Source organism: Egretta garzetta, unplaced genomic scaffold (assembly GCF_000687185.1).
Source record: "Egretta garzetta isolate BGI_Z169 unplaced genomic scaffold, ASM68718v1 scaffold182, whole genome shotgun sequence".
Taxonomy (NCBI): domain Eukaryota; kingdom Metazoa; phylum Chordata; class Aves; order Pelecaniformes; family Ardeidae; genus Egretta; species Egretta garzetta.
The window spans coordinates 317,154-339,656 of record NW_009258767.1 but is presented as its reverse complement, the minus strand read 5'-3'; the positions used below and the strand labels follow the sequence as shown (position 1 = coordinate 339,656).

The following is a 22,503-nucleotide window of genomic DNA, read 5'->3' as shown; positions in this document are numbered from 1 at the left end:
GAAGATAGACATATGTGTGAAACGCCCAATCGGGAACATGTGCACACTGACAGCAGCCTTATTTTTAATCTAAGTTTCATTAAACCGTCCACAAGGTCAGTAAAAAAATAAATAAATAAAAAAATCATACACGCATCCTGACATACATAAATTGCTAGGTTTACAAAATTAATCGTGTCAAATCTTAGGTGATCAAATAAAACATGATTTGCTATCAACAAGCTCCAAGGTTAGGAAGTCAACAACTTGTAGCAACTTTTCCCTTCCTATTATGCTCACAATGGGTGCAGACCCTGAGAAAAAAAAAAACTTCTCCCAAACAGTAGTGGCCTAGTCAGGGAAAACAGCACCTTTGCCTTGGGAACATCTGTGCAATAATAAAAGCCCCACCAAATATAGAGTCACTCCGAGTTTCAAAGCTTTTAATAATTCAGACTAGCAATGTTGCAAGAAACAACTGTAAACTTATATGCTGGAGAAAGGGGAGGGAGTGTTTGGCGAAAACTGTTCCCCCCACCCCCTTTGTATTTTGCGGGATGAAGGAAATTAAAGATTATTTGTTTAATTAAGTTCTCGAAATGCTTCTAATATAACATTTTTGATAAGGATATAAACAGACAGCACACGTAAACCAGCCTAAATTAAGTACCTAAATCCCTCTCAGTAAGATTTCTGTCAAATACTAATTCAGCTATAAACAGGTTAAAAGGTTATCAACTTCAGTGGCTTATATTTTCCTCTTACTCACTACACCCCACTCCCAAGCTATCATGCCTTTGATTTTGCCTCCATTTTAAGTCAGGCAAAAAAATCTTTAACTTGATTCTGCCAGAATCATCTATATTAGCTTAAAGACTTTAATAGGGGAGTTAGGAGCAGGGGGGAGGGATGTGTTTAAACAAAGGAAATTTTAACAGAACATGGCTAGAGAGTGACCACACATACAGTCATTCCAGCACATCCAAGGAGGGCAAGAACCCCTCATGGGAACAGACAGCAACAAGCCACTGGGAGCAGTAATCACTGCAGCCAGCTCAGAACAGCAGTCTGACCACAGGCTCATAACCTGATCTTCAGGGGCTGAACACACGGGTTGGCATTCAGGGGGCAAGTGAGAAGCAGATGCTAGGTTCTACACAAAATGCATCACCTAACTTTAGGAAGTTAATTTTAATATTTCTGTTAATTTAAAACTTCATTGTTGAAGATAATCCAACTGCTAAGTATTTTAACTGTTTTCCCCAAAAACACATGCACAACAACTCTAGCAGGAATTGTTCAGTCAACCCAGTACTCCAAGCTGTCACTGTTATTGATCAGTCATTCAGTCTAAAATAGAAATGAATGAAACATGCTGTGCAAACAGACAAAGCCTATTTGTAAGCCAACCTTCAAGTAGAATTAAAGATAAAATTAAAAGGCAAATTCATTCATAATAATGAGTAGGAAGACTTTTAAAGTTCCAGGTACTTATTTAAAAGATTTGCAAAATAAACCACTACACGCAACTAGGCAGCTCCAAGTAATCTTTTAAATTCTTACTCTTACCCAGGGGTCGTCATTCCTGATGCACTGGCTAAAGGCTTTCATTGACTAAAGTTGACAAACCAGGTAAGTTACTATCAAATAGTGCTTATGTTGGTATGTGTTCATAGATTTTCATTTGTCTGAGCACCCCTCCTATGAGCAGAGGCTGAGAGAGCTGGGACTGTTCAGCCTGGAGAAGAGAAGGCTCGGGGGGATCTCATCAATGTATATAAACACCTGAAGGGAGTGTGCAAAGAGGAGGGAGCCAGGCTCTGTTCAGTGGTGCCCAGTGACAGGACCAGAGGCAATGGGCACAAACTGAAATATGGGAGGTTCCCCCTGAACATCAGGAAATACTTTGCCACTGTGAGGGTGACCGAGCACTAGCACAGGTTGCCCAGAGATGTTGTGTAGGCTCCATCTCTGTAGATACTCAAAAGCCATCTGGGCATGGTCCTGGGCAACCAGCTCTGGGTGGCCCTGCTTGAGCAAGGGGATTGGACCAGGTGAACTTCCAGAGGTCCCTTCCACCTCAACCGTTCTGTGAAATAAAGATTGTATATCTAAAGCAGAAGCCAGGTCCAACTGCATTATGCATTCTACAACCATACAGTAAAAATACGTAACCAGCCTGAAGATATTGTAATGAAGTAGAGGATATTAAATGAATGGCTAAGAAGTTATCAAATGACACTAAACAGTTTAAATACTGCAAAACCTTATTTAACTCTGATATGCCCAAATATAGCTTGCCCTGTACCCTTTACAGCTTCTGCTGTTGCTATAACTGGTGGATCTATGCAACAGTAAAAAATAAAATTGAACTTCTCATGTTCCAATGCACTTTCAGTAACCACTCATATCTGTCATATTAACAGAGATCCCCTCAACATGCGGAGTTAACAGGAACAGTTCTCATAGACCCCAGAGAGGCTAGACTACAACCTCCTGCTCAGGAAGCAATTTTGAAACAAGTGAATCCTGTGGTATGCTGAACAAACAAGTAGGTTAAGTCTCGTTGCTGTAGAAGCTATTCAGAATATTTGAACACTTTACATTAAAGCAGCAACATAACATGCTGTACAGGCATTAAATGCCTACAGAGAAGTTTTAACTAAGACAGATACAGCAATATAAAAGGAACCAAACAGCAGCATAAAATAAAATCAAGGTTTACAGAAATTTAAGATCAAGTTCTAATAATTCAACATGATCTTAAGTACTAACTTCAAGAAGATACTTCCTGAAGATTACAGTCAAAAGACACACTGCGAAAAACAGAGCCCCCCCAAAAAAGTCTGCCCAGTCCAGTAGCATGTTAATCAGAAGCCTTTCAGCTAACATCTTTTTCCACAATAATGTAGAATCACTTAAATGCCTTTGCAAGAGTTGCCAGTCATGATCCTCCCTTCATGAAGCTCATTCCTGGTCTCAGTAGATTCATTCGGGGTCAAGTATCAGAATCTGATCTAAAAGTATCAGAAAGTAGGAGATGTTACTCCCCTAAAATTCAAACCAGAAAAGCCAACTGAAGAAGGGTGTGAATTAGGAATGAAGACTCAGCAGAGCATCTTCATTCTCAGAGTCACTAAAATAGAGGAAGACAAATACACAGTATCATTTACTGCGACATCTAAGTGTCTTCAAGCTAACCACATTTCTACAAGTAAGTAGAGAAACTTTTCCCCTTCCCTCAGAAGTAATTACCTCCTAACCTTAGGATGAAAGACATTTAGTATGTTCATATCCCTTCTCATGTAATATCATGTAATATCACTATCAACAACAAAAGTCCTGTACGCTGTAAGAAGACATCTTTCTTGGCTAATAGAGTAACTTCAGTAGACAGATTTTGGTTCATAACTTGCTGCAATTAGTTTTCAATTACAGAAGAGAACAGAGGATAAAATAAACCAGAATTGGGAGAAGGAAAATGGTTCTATCACATGTCATTGCTTCAACACATTTCAACCCTGTAGTAGTACAGGGAAAAAAAAAATAATCCATCAATTCACCTTTAAAGTCAGAATTAATTTTCTTGTTATACATATTTTAGGAAGAATATATAGAAACCCTTATGCATTCAATCTGCAATATGAAATGACTGAACACAGATCATCCATCACTAAAAAATACATTATTTCTTAAAATGCAGGCAGAAAATGGAAGTTATTATTAAGGAAGTGTTGGTTTTGTTGAATTCTAAGCTGAAGCTTCACCTGCCTTGCCACAACAGTAAATTAAAATCTACAGGACAACAGGAGTTCTTATTTCAAAGATGTATCATCTCTTAACTGTTCAGGTCTAATCCAACTCCATTGGTATCAATGGGACATTTAAAAGCGATTTGGAAACAGAAGGACATCACATTTGCAAGGTTACCACACTAGCTAACATCAATTATACTAGAACAGCACAAATTAACAAATCGCCTTAGGTCAGAACGGACAGAGCTTGCCATAACCAGACAAGCTTGCCTGCATCACTGCAAATCAATAGTAGAATAAAAAGATAGAACGTGAAAGGAAACTATTACCTACGTAAAAAGAGAATTACATAGCATTACGCTTGCAAGCCTGCTGTCATTGCAATGAGGAAAAACACAGGTATATACAGTTGTTAATATAATTGCAATTGCAGAAACAGAGCAAGAAGTTTTCGTTCTCACAACCAGACATGGAAACCATGTAAGAAAGAGGACAGAAAAAGCATTTCAGAAGCAACATGAAGGATTCCTGTAAGCCTGGAAAAAGTGCTATTGCAGTGACACTGCATGTGAAGAAATAATGAATTTTTACAAATCAAGATTCCAGAAATCCACTCATCTGCAGAACCACACACCCTAATAAGCGTGCCAGAGTGCTGCTGTTGAAAGGCATCTCATAGGAAACATTAAATGACTTATGATAGTCCAGATAGGCAAAAATCACTCTAATATATGCACAGCATTAAATCATTCCAGAAGTCATGCAAGCCCACAGTTCATCTACTGAGAGTCTCAAGTTGCCAGACACTAATATTTAAATCAAGAGGGTTTGTGTTTTTTCTAAGAACAGTTGCACGTGTTAAAGCTTTCAACCTAAGCCACTTTAAGAAAGTATGTAGCTTTAAAAACCAAAAGTTAAAAATAAAGGCTTACTCTAAATGAAAAACAAATACAAATAGGTCAAGACTGCCATGTCGAAGGAAGTTACCTAATCAGGAGATCAAGAAAAAACACCACACTAAGATTATGGAGTTTAGGCAAAAGGCTCAAAAGGAAGAACAACTTCTTTGTCACAAATCACACAAATCTTGGGCAAAACACTACCCTGCATCTTTAAATATATGCGTATAGGTTATAAACATGTATATCCACAGGTCTTGTGGATATGCACCCTGAGAGTTGGGGGGGTGTGGTTTGTTTTGGGGTTTTTTGTAGGGGTTTTTGGGGTTTTTTTTTTTAAGTTTAGACATAAGCCTGCAATTGAAAAAGGCACTCTAGCTATACACAGCATTTGCTCCAGATAAAGATTTGGAAGTTGCAATAGAGTAGAACTGACGTCAATTTGTTCGGTAGTGTAGGCAATCTTAAACAGGACACTGATGACACAACATAAGCCATCATATGATTTGAACAAAGGTCTGTGAAGTTTTCTACAGTAAAGGGGTAATACAGCCTTCCTACTTTCACACTCAGAAGTGTCTAAGCAGATATTTCAGATATTCAGACTGAATTTCATTTTTCTAGCTCACATACACTAACTAGCAAGAGGACCAGTAATGTCTGGCAAACGCTGCCCATGATTTAATACATGCACTATTTGTCCCTCCTATGGATTTCACACAACCTGATACTGCAGATGATTTAGATCTTTTTCCTATGAAAAAAAAGTTTACTTGGAATTAAATACAAGAATATAAGTAACATTCAGAAGCATTCTGCCTCAGAACACTAAGTAGGCATCCATCAACATTGCAGGCTCACTGGCAGAGATTTTTCTGGGGGCCAAATTGGTGACCTCTTCACCTAGACAAGTAGGTTTTCTAGCCTTTATCGCCCAAGAGAGGCATAGACTCCAATCTCCCTAAGCCACCACAGGCTGCTTTGATAGGCAATGACATACTATGCATTGCAGGACAGAGTAAGAAACCCACATTAACAGCTCTGTCTGCCCCACTCCTTGAAGGATACAGTCTCTGCCATAAGCACCTTCTCAGCACCAAGCTTCCAAAGCTGCCTTTCTTCAGCCATCACTTTGCAATTTGGAAAGCACAGATGCTAACCAGTCACATGAATTGCCAGGTAGGAAGCCATTGCATGTGCGAGCAGCATGAGAATCTCATCAAATGCTTCTCAAAAATGTAAGGTCCATTGAATCATGATAAATGCACTTCACACCTTGCTTACAAATAGCAAAGCCATGCACAACAATCGTAAGGAAACCCTGCTGCCACTAAGAGTTCACATTTTAAAAGGTTACAATCCCATAACTAGCTGTGCATAGGGCTATGGATCCACCTGCACAAAGTTCTTCACAGGTCAGACATGTGCCCCCTTACTGAAGATGACGTATGTTGTTCTTTGTTTTACCTTTTCCATCTCAAACTTAACAGCCACTTGATCAACCATTTCCATATACATTGTTTGCCCATTTGTTTCAGACAATACATTGTTGGGTTTTTTTAATTCCATTAAGAATGTTAATCTAGCTTCAAAGGTAAAGAGAAGTAGTGCTGGCTGCTTTGTTCTCCCCTTAGTCATGCCAAACAGTAGTTTGACACAAAAGGGCACAAAAGATATATAAAACCAGATTCCACTAGGAGCTCCAAACAGGCCCATATCTTATTCCAGGACTGAATCCTGTTGTCCCACCACGTTTATGGCTTCTATTGCAAGAAGGGGATTTTGGTAGAGGGTAGCGACTGGCTTTTTTTGTGTCAAGAAAACAGAGCATCAGGATAGTATTGTCAAGGCTGCCTGCAACAGAATATTCCAGATAAAGGTTGCACTTGTAACCTTCATGCCTACCATTTTGAGATTATTTTATGCACCAACTACATCGGTTTCTTGGGGAAAATACACCACAATGCACCACCTACGAAAGTAGAAACTCTATCATATACATACGTACAAGAAACCAAAATACACTGAGGATACACATCCTGCAAACTGGTATTTTTCATACTAGACTTTGCAAAGGAATAGTGTTCATTTAGCCGATTGATTTTTTTTATTTTTTTTTTTAACAGCAGCTTCCCAAGGGACTTTTGTGGCAGAGGGGGAAGGGGAAGTTAATTTGTGTTTTTCTTTTAATTAAAAAGGGGAAAACCGATCCCCTTATGAGCAACTGCAACACCAAGTCACCACACATCAAGGTTTAAGCTTCTAACTGTTATCAGGAAGCAAGAACATACATAAACTCAACTACAGGAGTAAGACTACTTGCTGCTAACATCAGCTAGACCACAGGAAGAAACACTGACTCTGGAATAATGACTGTGCAACCCTGTCGCATGCTTGCTTTCACTCATTCTTTTCTCCCACGTTCCCTTCTTTACCTGAGTAAAGAAGGGAGAAAATAAAGAGTCACTGGGACTAGGACTTTGAGGAAATCCCAAAGTACTCAACATGTGAAGAGACCCCCCACCACAACAGCTGCCCTGGAGGTTTGCAAGCAAGGCAAGGAAAACAGCAATTTCAGAAAAGTATATATTTCAATAACAGGCCAACCAAAAGGCTCATCTTAGTCTCAGGGCTTTCTCCTTGCCAAATTTCAAAGGCCTGCTGCAGACAATAGAGGTGATAGAGCTGCTCAGAAAGGGTCTGCATTAATTTTATATAATGGGAAACATTAAGCAAGCTAACCTAAATACAGAGGTCACTAGCAAATTCTTCTAAAACATGAAGGAGCAAATTGTCCTTGCAGCTCCGCATAGCAGCTGGCAAAAGATATTAGCAATTTTTTAATTTTTTTTTAAATGTGGCAATATATTTCAACTGTGCCTTTGGATTTATGTCAATACTGAATATTAAGCAGTTATTCCTCAAAGGAATCAAACTGCTTACATGCAAATACATTTGCGTTAACTACAGACAACAAGCTATGTACTGAATTTTACAAGTTCAATGTACAGATCATTTTTATAAAGCACTGCAAGAGTTCCAAGTTGGATAGGTCAAATTTCTAAATTAAAATTAGAATGCAAAGTAAGACTCTACAGAACTACAGTCACTCACACGAACCCACGTGTTGTTATTCTACTTAATAACTAATGTTATCAGCATTATCTTAAAAGGTTTTCAAAATATTTCATACTAAAATATCAATCTTTGAGTACTGACCTTAGGGTTTAGGAAATCTTTGACAGACTCACTTGATATAAATGCCATGGATCCATTTTCTGTCAGCCATCAACAGCAACCAGAATAGATGCACAGGAAGAGGAGGCTGAATGCACCAACTTTTTTATTGGATCACAATGAACAACATGCCAGATATTCACCTACTGAGTGCTTTTTGGAAATTTTGTTTTGGAAACAACAGATCATTTACTTGTACTCTGCCCCATTCTAAAAGAGAACAAAATTAAGTTTCTAAAGAAGAAAAAAAAATAAAGACTAGTAATTTTCAATACTCTAAGTGTATCCATCAAATCCTTCACAAGGACTGCCTATAGCTGTGTGCTATTCCATGAATCATTTAGGCAATAATGAACAAAAAGACATGCTTTTGTTCAAATCACGCACAGTGGGATTACATGTGAACTGACCCTCCACGTGTTAATTGAAGACAAAGCTTTGCTTTGAGCTCATTACCGGTCTTACAGACAGATTGGCAAGTTTAGAAAATTTAGTGTATTTCTCGGTTTCTGAATCTAGGTAGTTTGTTTTAAAAGTACAGATGCACACCAGGAAATAAGCCCGTTTCATCACTACTTCAAGCACAAAAAAGTGTATGTGCAAAGAAAGGGATAAAGAAAACAGAAGAACAACACATCTTTGGCAACTTCACAACAGTTTTTGTAACATTTGTTACAGGCTTTACTAAATAAAAGAAACAGCAGGCAAGTTTTCCTCCTAAATACATTACTCAGGTTGTCTTGAAAAAAATATAAGCAGCCCTCTGATAAAAAGACAGATCATTTCACCAATTCTCACTAGGAGTTTGATATTCTAGACCCACTGACATGAAGGGAAGCATGATTATGTCTTAATGGAGACTTTAAATAGTGCATTTCAGAATGCAAAGCGGAACTACCTTGTTTTATTATATTTTTAGAGAACAGAACACACTGGGTTTCTGAAACATAATTAAAAGCTATTTTGAGGCTGTAGCACCAACCCAAACTTCAACATGTTTCTAGTCACCACATTATTTCAGGAATTCGCTGTTCCGAGGATTTGAGTGAAGAGATGAGAAATAAGAAGGGAGAGGGGATCTACAAGAATTTTTGTACTTCCTCCATTTCTGCTTAATCCTGCCAAAAAAAGTGTTCCAGATTGTCATGTCACCAATATTGTGATTTACATCACCAAATAATAACTGGATTACTAGGAAATGCGCCCAGTTTAGAGTAATAACTATCAAATTTCAAACTTTGGCAGCAAAACATACAGCAAAATAGCATGGGCAAGCACTTCTGTTTCATTAATTTTTTATTATTAAAAAAAACAAGAACTGCCAACTAAAGCCAGTTATCCTGCTGGTCCAATGCAGTGGGAACACAGTTTGTTATAGATTAACCCAGGAATCTTCCCTCTAAAAAAAGGCTCTGGTACATGAAGCAGAACAGTAACAGAAAGTTGCTGAACTGCACGAAAATAGCATGTAATAACCCCAGATTTGGTAAATCCCAGCAAACGCCAAGTGTTTAGAATTCCTTTCAACTTTAACATCACTCAACAGCCAGCAGGACGCATTCAGCATCACACAGAACCTGCACTTTTTTTTTTTTTTCATTTGGGGGGTTTTAAAAAAAAGCACAGAGAAGTATAAAAATTTGAAATTTCATTCCCAGATAATCTCCTTGATGAACAAGTAGTATTCTCCAACACCAACCAACTAAATAGTAAAAGTCTATACTACAATTAGAAGTCAAGCCAAAAGGGACACACTGAAGGAAGAGATGTGGAAATGAGCTCTTCAAAAAAAATGCTAAAATCAAGAGAGCGATCATTTTATAGAATCGTATTCCTGACCTGTGGTTTTACCCTGAATAAAAAAGGTGCAAATTACTCTCAAAATCAGCATCAAATTTATTTTACTGCCTGTAGAACAAGGTATTTTTTCAGCTATATGGTTCATTTACTCCATAACAAAGCTGGGAGTTACAATAGCTTTTTACTGGAAATTTCAATGTAATATGTGCTTGTCCTTACTCCCAGTGAAACCAACAGGCACATGATTTGAAGTGACTACACATACAGCACCCACTCAGGACTTTGCTCAAACACTGCACATGTAACTTTCTCCTAGCGCTGCTCAAATTTATATGCAGCTGCACGAAACTTTTTGGAAAATAATAAAATCGGTAAAAAGGCCATATATCAGCTTCTGGCATGTACAAAACCCCCACTGAAGTAAAGAGGTTGTGAATAATAATTTTTTTTACAAATTCAGACATGAAGTGAAAACAGCACCCTCTTGACTCTCTCTTTGGTCCTTTCACAGAATGCAGCTCCATGATACACGACCTCCAGCAGAGAACCTAGTTTTTAAACAGCTTTCTATTCCCATCCTGAAAGTGCAGTTCAGCACCTTCTCAGGGCTGCTGATACAGCTGTTCACCAGCTGTGCTACGAATCACCAAAATGATCACTTAAAAACAGATACTTTTAACCTAGATCATTTCAGTGACCCAGTTTTACAGAGCAGCCTCATAAACAGTACAGGCACAAGTGAAAATGCCAAAAGCTTCTTACATCCTTGGTAAAGTTCTTACAAACAGGCACCTCCCCTTTTCCCGAAAGAAAACACGGGCTCCAGTTACACCCTCAAAATGCAAGAAATCCACATGCACAGAAAGCATTCTGAAGTATCCTATCTTAAGGTATCTTTTAGATCTGCCTTGAATTGTTATCTTGATTCCTCAGATACCTTGGAATGAATATATGCCACCTAGTGCCTCACAGCCAAGCAAACAAAAATAACTTACCAGACGTCTAGCAAATTCTTTATTTTCTGAAAGAAATCCATATCCTGGGTGTACCTTGAAAAAAAAAAAAAAAAATTCAAGCTGATTGAGTTCTGAAGCCAGGCACCAAATTTGCCAACACCTTTTCAGACACTGGGGAAGGTGAAGTAGACCACTAAGCATTTAAATTAGTTTAGTACCTTAAAGAACTGTCTTAAAACACTGATTTATCTGTCTTAAGTGAAGCTGTAAAGACTCGCTAGTTAAACTGCCATTTCTGAAATAAATGTTCCTTACTTGACCAGGGAGAAAGGTGCTGCTTGCAGAGCAATGGACATGTTCCCTTTGGTGTTTTGCCTTCTGCTCCTTTTAACTCCATTTTGCCACATTTATCTCATTGCAGGCTTCCGCATATATGCACATCCATACTCAGTAACCACTATAAAGTACTCTTCACCCCAAAATATTTCTAGCACTGATCACAACAGTGGTCTCGGGGTCCACAGTCACAAGCCTCCTACCTCTAGCGACCCTTGCTGGAGAAGAGAGTTTACTGTCTCCTTAGTCTAAGTCATGCATCCTTATATGCCTAGATTGCTATTCACACCCCAATATACACCTAGCATGATTACTTGAGGGGAGTGTGGGAGAGTGTTTTAATTTTACTTTTCACAATTCACAGAAGATTCTTGATGCAATATACTCCAATAGACAAAGTATAAGTCATTTTATTCCCCTCTTCCAAAAAGCCTAAACAACTGGCTTCCATATTCAGAAACTCAGAGGGAAGGAAATAGTTTTTTTCTTTTTAGGAAAGTTTTTGGCCCCTGAAAGCATTATACCAAAACATCATCTTTGAAAAAAATTCACAATGCTGATCCAAACTGTTCCAGAGTAATTAGTGTTGCTCATATACACCCATCAAATTTTATTTTAATAAATGCTCTGTGTACAGTAGCTCCAACTAATAGATTTATTTCACTGACAGAACAAAGAAAATTAAGCATGTAAACATGACTACACATCATTTTTTCCAACCGATTCCTGTTAAGCTTTGAATCTCTGGCTAATTTGATGGGAGAAAGGCAGAATAGCCCATATAAGCTAACACGCATTTTGTAAACATTCTGAAACAAAAATAATTACGGGATGCACGGTTTACCTTCTTGCAAATAACACTTACATAATTTAGGAAGTGAGTCAAACTACGTTTAAGCAAAAGCCTTTTTAGACAGACTTTGTAAAACATTCAAAAAAGCCATTATGGCATATAAAGGGTTAGTGCTCAAAACTAATTGGGATTTTTTTTCCCCCAGCAAATTTGGAAATGAACTGAAGCTGCTCCCTGGTGTGAAAGCTGAATCCAGCAGCCACCTGCAGGATCAGCGACCAGTGCTGCCAGATGCTACAAAGCCTTTGATTTCCAGTAGCGATTTCGGACACATTTAACTCATGTGACATGAACTAACTGGAATAGCATATTCAATCACTTCCCCCCCACACCTTTAAAAAAAAAAAAATACAAACTCTGGCTTTTCTGCTTTCTATATATGAAACAGCTGCAGCAGATAGACTCATTCAGACTCACAGCTTGGGCCCTGGTTTTCTTAATGACTTCCATGATGGCATCCATGTTGAGGTAGCTTTTGCTGGTGGGAGCTGGGCCAACACAGACAGCTTCGTCCGCCATTTTCACGTGAACCTGAAGAGGCAATATTCTGCATTAACAGATGCTCCCAGCAAAAATAATTACCATCATCCTGAAATATGCACACAAATCTGATTGTTTCAAAGAGAATTTACATACCATAACCACTCTAAAATACACACTGAAATTATCAACATTGACATACAATAACTCACACAGTAACATTAAATCTCATTTCATTTAACTCTGAGCTTAAGTCACTGTCAAAATGTTTTATTATTCCAATATATTATTTTGAATTTGATTAAATAAAATCATAACAAATATCATTTCAGCTTCCTATACTGATCATCTATATGTAAATTCAGACTAAAAACTACTTTGTTACATGTAACCAGGGTAGTCTAATATCTTAATACTTAATAACAAACATTCATGACCAGTTCTAAGCAGGCTCCCCAGGAAGTTGGGGATAATTAGAGTGAATTGAATGAAGGGATGCAGTGAGTGTCCCTGCACAGCATCAGGTCAGCACCATGCACAAATTAAAGCCTATGACTGAAGAGTTCAATATCACTACACGTGAACCAGAAAATCTTGAGAATTATTTAAGCAGGCTCATGTTTGATTCCTAATCCATTGTATCCTCATTTATATGCATTTGCCAAACATTTTTTAGTCAAATCTGAACTATACAAAGGGGACAAACATTTCCAACATTTTACCAGGAATAATAAAACAGCTAGGTTTGAAGTTAGAAGTCTACTTACAACTCATATGCATCCTTACCTTGAAGAAAAAGTTACACACATTTAATTACATTGGTCTTCAACATGTTTTCAGAGTTCAGAATACTTTTCCTTTAAAGTAAGATACGCACAGACCCGAGAAACAAGTAGTTTTTCACCATTTTGCTTTCCTTTTATAAGCTCCCTTTCAGTATTTAAGAAAGCATGCCATTGCTTAAACCGTGTAAGATTATATTAGCTATGTGTCAGTAAAACTTGTTTATACTGACAGTCTGACATTTCCAATGCTTACCAATTTTAAAAGTTATCTTTATGAAATATTTGATACCATCTTCAGCATTCAAAACTGAGAATACGTTGTTTAAAAAGGGTGTTCTTTTAGAATATGAGTATTCACGTATGTGAAGTTTAAAGTATTTTTAGTTTATGAACACGAAATTTTGTTCTTTGTGAAATGAAATTTTATTTGCAAGTAGCACTAAGGCTGTCAAGTATGACAAATTAAAGTTAGTACCGTAGTCTGCATATACTATTGGCTCATTCAGAAGAAACAAGGCCAGGAAAAAAAATCCTCTAGAAACAGCAACAGGCAGTAGTTAAACAATATTTTGAATAATACAGCAAGAAATACATATTCAAGTAAGTATACCAAACATGTACAACAAGCACAGGAGTCACTTACTAGGCATCTTACTTTTTTTGTCATTTTTATTGACATTTTTCTGAACTTTGCAAAAGTTAATCCTACCACCAGGAAGGAAAATCAACTCGCCACTTAGTTCCAAGTTTCTTTCTAGGAGCAGCTCTTAAATAGCTTCTGAATTTGCTGTATACTTGACTATCTGAGAGTTCATATAACCTCCTGGAGTCACTACGCATTTCACATTGGAATTATTGTTTCTGTAAAGTCACAATGGTTTTATTTTACCACTACGACATTAGCCTCACATTAAAAACAAAGCAAGACCAAAAAACCCTAAGCACTAGCACAGACAACCATGTAGAGGGATTTTAATGCTTTTTAGTAAGTACACCTCAGCAACTTAAGTCAGTAATCTATTTTGATCAAATGCTATCAAGATTAGCCTGTCTGTCATCCCTTCCTGGAGCACTAAGTACAAGAAACAGCATGGCCCTTGGATATCCTTATTTGCATGATTGATTTATACGCTTAAAGTTGTTATTTTGAATTCCAATGTGGTTTACATGTCTAAATAAAGTTATTCAATCTTAAGCATAGTTAAGCATGTGCGTTTTACAAAACCAAAAGCTTCCTTAATGAAAAGGACTAACTAAGATAGCTATTTTTAGGTATCAAGAGAAAAACTCCACACCGACACACTTCTCACACTGACACCCCAGAAGTCCTACTAGTACCAAAAGCAGCCATAGAAGATACTGCAAAACCACTGAGTTTATACATATAAACAGTCTTCTGCACTTCCCCCCACCACTTTCTCCCCCCTTCTCAAATGTTTCATTGTCACTTAAACTCTCTGGAGTTTTGCCTCTCCCCTTCCCACACTCCCCTGTAATCTGGCAAATCCATTTCTCCTTATTGACCGTACTGCAAGTTGTTGGTGCCTTCCCTAGTTCAGTGCCGGTTCAGCCTTGCATACACTCTTATGTATCACACGTGGATATAACAAAACAGCAAAACAGTACCCATATCACATTCACATTACCCATATACTGCTACAGAGCACCAAGCAAATCTCGTAAGGACAAGACAGACATCTCCATTCTTCCCCACTAGTTCAAAACCTCCAGATTTTCAGGTTCCAATGACAGCACTTTAAGCTATGGAACCTCCTCATATCTACTTTTTTATAAATTATTAAACCAGTCCACATATAATCTGGAAATAGAGATCTGTTTCTTCTTAGTATTTCATGATGGCAATTCCCCTCCCTAAGCATTTAATTTCTTTCACAATGCACCATAGTTCATGAAGAATACTCCAATTACCATAACACAAACACACTACAGAATTTACAGTAGAGTATATAGAAACATAATTACACTACATATTTACACTATCCATAATTACTAGCAAGCATTACAACAAAAGCCATCATTCGAGTCTACACTGCCAAGTGGCACATAATTCACACCACAATTCAGTAAACCTTTTACTCTGCAGAAGCTTACTTATAATGCAGTATTTCTAGACAGTCCAAAGAATCCAACAATTCCCTTTCCTTGAGCGCTACAAGCTTCAAATATATTTATTTTCAAATTCAAGGGTTGCTTAAGTGCTTGACTTAAAAATCACATAGTCCTAGGTATCCAAAACTGGTCCCTAACGTCCTACAGTTAAAACTTCAGCACTGCAGTTTCTCCCTTTTCTGTTTTAGTTTACAAAACCAACGTCAACAAAACAAAGAAGAAAGTCCCAGGAGGTTCCTGAAGAAATGCAATTCCTTCATAAATATTAGAATTGACCCTGCAATCTCAAGCATGAATGGATAACAACAAAGGCTGGAAAAGCAGACAAACCTTAAAGAGCTAAATGGTATGATGCTGCAGGTTCTAATCATACTGAGCTACCTGTGCCTCAAAAGTTACATTTCAAGCAGCTAGAAGGACCTGTTGTTAAGAGAATACAAACAACTAGAAATCATGAAGAGACACATCGTGTTCATGTAAAAGCAGTTTGATTTCTGTAGAAGTAGTATATTCTGTTGAAGTAGTATATTTCATAAGGGCTAGTTATATTGCAGCAACAAGAGAAATAAAACGAGATTGACCAAAACCTGCTGAATCATCATTTTACAGAACCTCTACCTAATTAAAAAACTGCAGACTAAATTTAGTCATCTGAATCTCTGTATAGGTTTGTTACACCTGTGGAAATCTAAACCCAAATCAGAAACAAACACCCAAGCCAGCCCATCACAGCCTCCTCAGTTCTGCATCCATGACAAACTACTAGTATTACTCTGGATTTAACAAGGAATCCCAGCAGAAGAACATGAGAATGAATACTCTTAAATAGTGTAACTACTTGTGGATTAAGATACAAAGACAACTGGACACAATTTGAAGTACAGCAATGATTTTATTGCACAATTCTTTATGACCACATCCAGAATACAAGAACTAGCTCAAGTCCAACCAGCCTATTAAAACATCCACCTGTTTCCAAAGCTAGTTTAGGTCCAGGAGCCACCTTCACAGCAAGGCACCTAAACTAGTAAATCCTGCCAGATCTTTATACAGGAACAGCTTTGTGTTTCTTCACCACATTTCCAGCAAACAGGCACGTAAAGCGAGGAGTCCATCAGGGCTGATTAGCCAGCCATTTTCAACCTGGACTAGTTCCAAGCACTGCTCCAGGCTGCAGCGGCTCTCAGGGCTGAGAGTACGATAAGGGGTAGTAACAGTAGCAGTGATTGGTTTGGGAGATTCTTTTTCTACGTTATGTTGCAGTATTTCAGGAGGATTTATAAACCAGGTTTGGCGCCAGGACTTGGCATCGTATCCCACAGAAGTATCCCCATAACCCAAAATTGTGGCTATAAGCACCACAAAAATACTCAATAGCTGCTTTGCAAGAGGTAACCTGATTTAGAAGGGCTGCACTGAATCAGAGCTAGTAAGTACCCAAATTACCTAGATTATGTTAGCTCTCCTTTACCCTGGAGGGTGGCACATGTACTCATTTGACAGCAGCATGTTCTCTTGCCCAGCCATACTCTGAATTTACTCAATTATCCCCTTAATCAAACCTGTATTTCAAATAATAATAATTCTGAGAGAGCAAAATGAATAGCTTACTACCTAAAATATACATAGCACTCCTAGACATGTTCTGTTTAACACAGGAGAATCAAGGTAACCTTCTCCAGGAGTCACTCAGCTCCTGCAGATTGCTAGTTGAAATCTCTGTTATAAACAAGTCATTCACATATGCATGCCCTCAACATTGCAACACATAAGAGTTTTCTTGGTATGGAAACAGAATGTATGAAAAATTATTTTAAAGCAAAGAACTAAACCACTAATTTTCAGCACATATGCAATCTATAAAACAATGGAAGACATTAGGATAATTTACGGATCCTAGCATTATAATTATTCAGCAACTCCAGAGTTTATTACCTTCTTATGGATCTGATTCATGGCAGAAGTGCTTTTCTCCCTAATTTGTTTTATAGTGAATCTCATCTACCAATTCCAAAAAGTAAAGGCTGACTTTGTCATGAGAGCCAACAGAGGAACAAAAAAAACCCCAGACATCTACATGTGTTTCCTATTAATCACTGTTATCACCCACATAGTTTCCACAGATTATTTTATAATACTTCAGCAGTTTCTGATGTTTATCATGTGACAGATGCCATTTACTTCAGTGTAAGTGCCTAATTAACACATACACACACACACTCACCGCCCCCACTCCTCCATTGCCGAGGAGGTAAATGTCTGGGATTCCCTAGTGTCCCAGTTTTTCCAGAGTAGGTCACCCTACACATCCCCAGGTCTCACCACAAGTTGATATTCACGCAGCAGACACAGTTACGCTGAGTTGGAAGATGCATTTTACCCCCAATTCTTCTGTACTTTTTTTTTCTTCTGTACAGAATTTATATATATATGGAAACTGTTATATCTGCATATACAGTGTTAATCAAACCAAAGAAGCAATTAAAAAAAACTCAGTGAAGAGAACACTCCTGGTTGGTACACTAGATAAGATCTCAAGCATTGTTTAGACAAAGAAGTCTAATCAAACAACTCATTCTCCTTTTATAGCTCAAATCAATATTACACATTGGAACAACATCCGTTGGTGTAAGTGGATTCACTTAATTGACCCAAACCGCATAATACCCCTCAGCAAGACAAATCACAATTAGCTCAACCCATAAAATAGGGCTAATGAGTAAATCCTTTGTAAGGTAACTAAAAAAACCAACCACCCCAAATCTTGCCAGCACCATTGCCAAAAGACAGACAAAACAGAACAAAAAGCTTGTGTGGCATTGAACAGTCTTGAATTAAAAAAAAAAAAAAAAAAAAAATCAAATGGATGCAAGTTCAAATTTACTGCTCTGTTAAAAACACATCTTCCATCCGACTTGTGTCTTTAGCAGCTTCACACTAAAATACACACACAGATAATATAATAAATCTGTGCACATAGCAAGTCTGCGGTATCCATAAAGCCTTTAAAGTGCAAAGAAATACTTCTACACGATTACAGCATTTAACCCTAAAATGAAATAATGCAAACATTTCTAAACCACGTGAAAAGCAGAACTGTGAAAGCCATAAATAGCATAACTATCCCATATTTTCCACATTTATTTTTACTCAGTATTTCAAAAACCTAAATAAAAATTTATGCAAATAAACAAGTCCACCTACAGAGTCAGCATAAGTAGATCTCTCTGCAAGGCTATTTTAAAACTTTTTTTTTAATTTGATAGCTCACAAGTCGTTATGTGAGGACTAAGGTACAACAATTCTTCAGTGGCCTTCAAACATTTGATTTGGCATAGGGTATTCACTTACAGTCCCCTCCAAGTCTACAATGACTCTAAAAACAGCCCATCCATTAGCATCCACAGGACTAGATACTGGGTTAGCAGACACCAGCCAAGAAAAAACCCAAAAATTTAGCACCCTTTCCTCTACTCCCCCCTCCTGCCCTTCGGTTTGCCAAACGGTCAAAACTTGAAGACAGCAATAGCCTCACTAATCCACAGATTTCAACTAAAATTAAAATTAAAGGATCCACATTGAACTGAACAGTCTTTAAAAGAAGAGAAACACCACCCAGGCAAGGAAGACTGCATTTCTAACCCAGATTAAGAGAATGCACTTTCCAACACACAAAGATTTTCATCTGTTCACATTCTCACTTATAAACACAAACTTATTTTTGTAACCTTAAAAAAAAAAATTCTCTCTCCCATGAACAAAGCTCTGAAACTTTGTCGGCTGCTAAAAAACTACACAATTTTACTTGACAAAGACCTCATCAACAGGAAAGGGCTCCCCATTGTATCTAGAGGCCTGATCACCAGTACTGTGAAAAACAGCCCATGCTAAGGCTGTCATGCAGTGATACTCTGACACCAAGTGCTGTTTGCCAGGACTACCAAGGAAATGCCTCCAGAGTCCCCAGGACATTACAGATCAGAATCTACAGGAGTCTTCCCAGAATGACTATGGCTCCAAAAGCCTTTTCCTATATGCTTACTCTTTGGCAGACAACTTCCAAAGTGAAGCACCTTCTAGAATACTGATGGGAAAGAAGGCTTCTCCATTAGAATTTTATTGCAAGCGCTTACTGTGTTTTACCCTCCAAAACAGCAAAGACCAGGAACTAGTAACTTAGTGCCTCATACAAACTTAAGACCACAGAACTGAAGTTTAGCCAGATCTGAGCAGCTGAATGTTGGGAAGACCAGACTAAAACAGGGTGGTGGCTTTTTTGACCAGACATTGAAACTTGAAGCTATGGCGTTAGTCTCTGCAGTATGTTCTTTTGGACCTTTTCTAGGAAAGCTTGCCTCTACAGGCTTCTATTCAGAACAATTCAATCATTCTTAAAACAAGACTTCTTTAGCCTATCAAGTCTATCCCTATTCAGAACAATTCAATCATTCTTAAAACAAGTCTATCTGCAGATACCCAACAAGCACAAATAAAAGTTTGCTCAACTTCTTTTCAAAGTTCAAGCAGCTTTTGAGAGGAAAACCTGCTTAAGGCTCTAAAAGACCAAAAAAAAGCTAGTCTGTCACAGTTTATAGCCAATAAGACTAATTTGTTTGCTACTGGAAATTTAGCAGAATGATATGGTTGGTTTGTATCACAACCTTCCACATGTTTTAGTCAACACCAACCAGGAGCAATCAATCTTTCTTTGGTAGAATAACCGAAAAAGTAGAAGTTGAAGAGTAAATCAATAGTCATCTTGTTTACCAATCTATCCTTGGACAAACTGCAGGATTAACAGAGGTAGAAGAATCAGGAGGAAAACACCACAACATCCCATTCTTCAACTTATAGCATCAATAGCAAAACACTTTTCTCAGTCTTGAGGGAGCCCTTGGCTCCTTCCACTCACAGCTCCCTTTGATAAGATGAGGCAGCTACCAAGTTTCTTCACCCAATTGAAGACTAGAGGCAGCACAGCCACTCAAAACAGCATTTGTTGATTTAGGGGGTGCTGTGAAGAAAGAGTCTGCAAGCGAGCAACTGCACTCATACCTCTGCAGACTATTTTCACTTTGGAGTACATTACCCAGAGCAAGTCTCCAGGAGAAATGGAAGAATTGTACTTCAGAGCATACACTAACAACTTGGGAAGATACTCGATAAATCTGTTTACCAAAGCAAGAGTCTCCATCTGTCACAAGAGTTGAGCAATCCATCATATTTAGAGCAGTCCACTATGCTCTGTGTGGATGTTGGAGTTTCGTCTTTGCAGTGTATGTAATTCTGAGCTTTAAGTGGTTTAAGAAAGAATGAAGTTTTTTGTGATGTTAACAAAATAGTAGCACCCTACAGTGGTTTTAGTAGCCTCTCTGCATTTCAAACACATCTGCACCCACATGTCAGCTTTTCCCTAATGGAATCTCAGCTTTCTAAGCACATTAGCAAAGCAATAGGATGGATCTTTCTCATGCTGTTTCTTTCCCCCCTCCCCCTGCCTCCCCCAAAAACAAGCTTACCATGGAATGTATTTGATGTACATTTCTTTGTTTTATTTTCTAAATGGGTAAGGCATGCGGGAGATGGAAAAACTAGCAGTTAGGCAGGTCTAGAAAATACTATCAGGTGGTAGCAAGGGTAGCCAACCACTACAGAACTTCGTATAGTAGAGGGTTAGCTCTTAATTGAGCTAGATATCCCAGAAGACATACGGGATTCAGAAAAAGTAGCTTAAACTCAGCCACATTACAAGGAAACACATCGTATGTATTGGTAGCATGCTCCTATCCAGCATTTTCAGCTTAATTCAGATCAAATTTCTCTTTCAGATGGATGAACACAGTACACAACCATTCAGATAAGGTTGCTGTCTAATTTCCAAGTCTGCCTACCTACACATGGATGGACTGCAGAAATTGCTGCCAGCATCCAAAGATGGTAAAGTCAGGGATCCCTGAAACCAGTTCCAGGGTTGAGAGAACAGCCCACAGCAACAGCAACGTGAATTCACAGCTACCTGGCATTTCAACTACGCAACAGTATTTAGAAGAAAGGTGAGAAGGGAAGTATGGGTATCAGCTCAAGGCAACATATTCTGGAGCAGTAGCTGGAGGACTAACAAACCCCCCAAAAACCCCAGGAATGCAAGATACATACCCTACAATAATTAAGTTCTTCCCAGTGTAGACTAACTTCTGGCCCAAAATGAACCATATATTGAGACATGCATGAAGTTTCACAACAAGCCTCACTTTATGCAAATGCAAGTTGCCACTCAAAGGATGATCCCACCCCTAAGTCTCCTCCACATTCAGCTCCAGCAATTACAACACTGCTGAGACAGATCAATGAACTGAACAGACCCAGTGGAAAAGTAATCTAAGGGGAGGGGAAATTAACCTTCTGTCAGATCAGCAAGTTAAACCATCTCCCAGCCACATGATCGTTGGAGCCAATACAGTGAATGAATGAGAGGAGACAGGAGAGCACAAACAGTCCTTTCAGAAGTATTTTAGACTTGGAGAAATCTAGACATAATATGAAGCCAGATCTAAAGTGTCATTTTATGAATTAATAAAAGAAAATTCCCAAAATAACAGGTTGCGGGTGAATGCAGAATACTGTAAGGACGAGAAACTTTCAGTGCAGGCTTTCTAAAACAGAGAAAGTTTTCCTTATATTTATGTAATATATATGTATCATAGAAAATATATATGTACATATATACGTGTGTGTATGTTAATGTACATACACACACCTCTTACCCACTTTTGGGTACCCAGTGTGCAGGGGTTTTACACTAAGGTTGAGTATTAAAGCAGTACCTATAATAAACCACAAAAATTTTGGTCATGAAACCTCAAAATTACCATCATGCCCAGCATAAGATTATGTTTTAAGAAGAATGGAATCTTTAAAACTTAAAAATGCCTTATTAAATATTCACTTTATTACATAACATTCACAAAAGTAGGTAATTTTTGCTTCAAAATTCCACTAATGTGAATATTCAGATTTCTTTAAAATTATGCTTTGTTAGTTCTTCAATAAAATTGTTAGTTCTAAAAGAAAATTACTTTTCTGACAGTGTATTAAAATTATTCATAACCTTATAGGACAACTTTGAGGAAGATGGCCCTTAAGTTTTCTATCCTCAAAAGTCTTATTTTGAAAGATAAGTCAGCTTTGAGATTCCAACAGGCAGATGTCACGATGGAAACTATAAAAATTGTATAATGGAGAAGAAGCATCAAGCCTGCTTGCTGTGGGAACTCACAGAACACAGTAAGCCAG

The 22,503-nt window shown here is 38.0% G+C and overlaps 1 protein-coding gene across 1 annotated transcript in view; it reads right to left on the bottom strand.

Moving 5' to 3' along the window:
- The window catches only part of LOC104135673 (propionyl-CoA carboxylase alpha chain, mitochondrial), a 252,781-nt gene that overhangs the window by 166,751 nt on the left and 63,527 nt on the right, over positions 1-22,503 (bottom strand). Inside the window, exons 6-7 of the mRNA XM_035889044.1 lie at positions 12,233-12,346; positions 10,666-10,719 (exon numbers count right to left, since the gene is read on the bottom strand). Of these exons, the coding sequence (XP_035744937.1) occupies positions 10,666-10,719; positions 12,233-12,346 (168 nt within the window). The remainder of the gene's footprint in view (positions 1-10,665; positions 10,720-12,232; positions 12,347-22,503) is intronic.